Genomic DNA, 2,451 nt, shown 5'->3' with positions numbered 1-2,451 from the left:
AAGGTAATTGTTATAAAATCGAGCTTTCGGTTCCATTCACCAGGTGGCTAACCCTTAAATATCGCTTTTCTACAAGCATGTGGAAATCAATTCATAGTACTGTCTTTTTCTAATTACGACCAATCGTTCTCAAAATGCCCAGTGGGGGCGCGATTTCGGAATTGCGCTAAAAGCGAATACTACTGAGCCCTTTAAATAACGAGGGGGAGGGGGAGTTAGAACCTTCTTTCTTAAAGTATGTCCACTAACCTTGAAAAATAAAAATATTTATGTATTACTATGATAATTTCTGACAAAACTAACACATAATAGAGTTACAAAGCTTCTAATACATAAGTAAACATTTCTTTTTATCAATGTTAAACAGTGAAAAAACTTAGCAACTGATCTGCCATCGTCATCAGTTAGGAAAAAGAAGATCAATACATGAAAAATCATCAGAAATAACGCCAACAAGCCACTAATTTAATAATCGATCGAATTTAAGCTACCTCAGACTCATGAAATATACTATCATTCACGAACATGGCCGAAGTTCGCAGTTCCCATTTTTGCGATGGATTCGACAAAAGTTGCGGAATAAGTAAAGATTTCAAAATGCACGAAGATACTCATGCAGATAACAAGTCTTGTAGTTGCCAGGAGTGTTACGAAACTTCTATCACGAAAAGAAACTTCACAGTACACGGACTGACTCACACAAATGATAACACTACTTCATACGGCTGTCAACAGTGTTCAAAAGTTTTCATGTATAAACGACATCTTATAAGACATGAACAGATCCATGCGGTTAAGAAGTCCTACGTCTGCAATTTGTGTTCTAAAAGTTTTACTCGGAAATCACATCTTACGAGACACGAGCAGGTCCATGAGGGCAGTAAGCCCTACGAATGCAAAGTTTGTTCGAAAAGTTACACCCGAAAAGAATATCTTACGATACACGAGCGAAGCCATACAGGTGATAAGCCCTACGACTGCAAAATGTGTTCGGAAAGGTTTACTCGGAAATCAAATCTAATAGTGCACCAGCGTATTCACACGGGTGATAAGCCCTACGAATGCAAACTATGTTCAAAAAGTTTTCTTAATAAATCTCGTCTTATACAGCACCAATTGATTCACACGGGAGATAAGCCCTACGAATGCAAACTATGTTCAAAAAGTTTTACTCGGAAATCACATCTAACAGTGCACGAACGGACTCATACAGGTTATAAGCCCTACGAATGCATACTTTGTTTAAAAAGGTTCACTTTTAAATCAAATCTTATAAAGCATGAGCGGATTCACATGGGAGACAAGCCCTATAAATGCAAACTGTGTTCAAAAAGTTTTAATCAGAAATTTAACCAAATAGTGCACCAGCGTACTCACAGGGGTGATAAGCCCTACGAATGCAAACTATGTTCAAAAAGATTTACGCTGAAATCACATCTTACGAGACACGAGCAGATCCATAATGGCAATAAGCCCTACGAATGCAAAGTTTGTTCAAAAAGTTTTACCCGAAAAGAATATCTTACGATACACGAGCGGAATCATACAGGTGATAAGCCCTACAGCTGCAAATTGTGTTTAAAATGTTTTACTCAGAAATCACATCTTACGAGACACGAGCAGGTCCATGCGGTCAATAAGCCCTACGAATGCAAAATTTGTTCAAAAAGTTATACCCGAAAAGACTGTCTTAAAAGACATGAGCAGATTCATACAAGTGATAAGGTTGCGTACGAGAGCAAACAATGTTCAAAAAGTTTCGCTCAAAAACAATACCTCATGGAACACAAGCAGGTCCACACTGTCCAGGAGCCTTACAGCTGTAAAAAGAATTTAAATATTTTCTCTGACAAATCCGATATTGCACAGCAGGAGCGGACTCCTATCGCCGATTCACTGGGTGAAACTATGATGCTGCCCTCATTTTCCAGTGTTTTTTCTATTAAATCTTTTGGAGTGAGATTTGTTAAGGAAACAGGCGATAGTGTTTTTCCATAATTTGTTCATAATAGAACGTATGAAAGTGATACTCAGTCCTCTTAAAAGTGAACATGACACTCAAGACAGCCCCCTACTCCAACGCATGGGGCACGTAACCCTGGAAGTATACTTAATAGACCTCTACACAAAATTAATAATTTTATTTTTTTTTAAACTTTTTACTTATTCTAACTTGTAAACGGAAAAAGGTATAAAAATAACGTCAGCGTGATGACTTCAACACTACCTGCCAAGTCATCATGTTTAAACTAAGGTCATAGAGAATTGGACGCATATATACCTATTAATATGTTTGGTACTTTTGTTATCACCATCTGATTTATTACACATACAGCAATTCTAATAAAAAACGAAATTCATCTTTCGGTCTTAATATTTTGGTTCGCAATATCAAGAGAAAATTAAAAACAAAAAGCTTATAATTTTTGGAGACCTGGTAGAAAGAAGTAG

At 37.0% G+C, this 2,451-nt stretch overlaps 1 protein-coding gene across 1 annotated transcript; it reads left to right on the top strand.

Annotated features, from left to right (window-relative positions):
* The first annotated feature begins 461 nt into the window (after nt 1-461).
* Nucleotides 462-2,064, top strand: LOC106641535 (uncharacterized). Its single transcript, XM_023389789.2, has one exon. The coding sequence runs from the start codon at nt 526-528 to the stop codon at nt 1,996-1,998; it is 1,473 nt and encodes a 490-aa protein (XP_023245557.2). The 5' UTR covers nt 462-525; the 3' UTR covers nt 1,999-2,064.
* Nucleotides 2,065-2,451: the final 387 nt, after the last annotated feature.

The sequence above is a fragment of the Copidosoma floridanum genome, unplaced genomic scaffold, assembly GCF_036245765.1.
Source record: "Copidosoma floridanum isolate Cflo_tuat_1 unplaced genomic scaffold, Cflo_Japanese_pri ptg000040l, whole genome shotgun sequence".
Classification (NCBI taxonomy): Eukaryota; Metazoa; Arthropoda; class Insecta; order Hymenoptera; family Encyrtidae; genus Copidosoma; species Copidosoma floridanum.
Note: the sequence above shows the minus strand (reverse complement) of the source record. Positions and strands in the feature narration are given on the sequence as shown.

Coding starts and splice junctions, on each gene's coding strand:
- LOC106641535 (XM_023389789.2), top strand. CDS start 526: ATGGCCGAAGTTCGCAGTTCCCATTTTTGCGATGGATTCGACAAAAGT.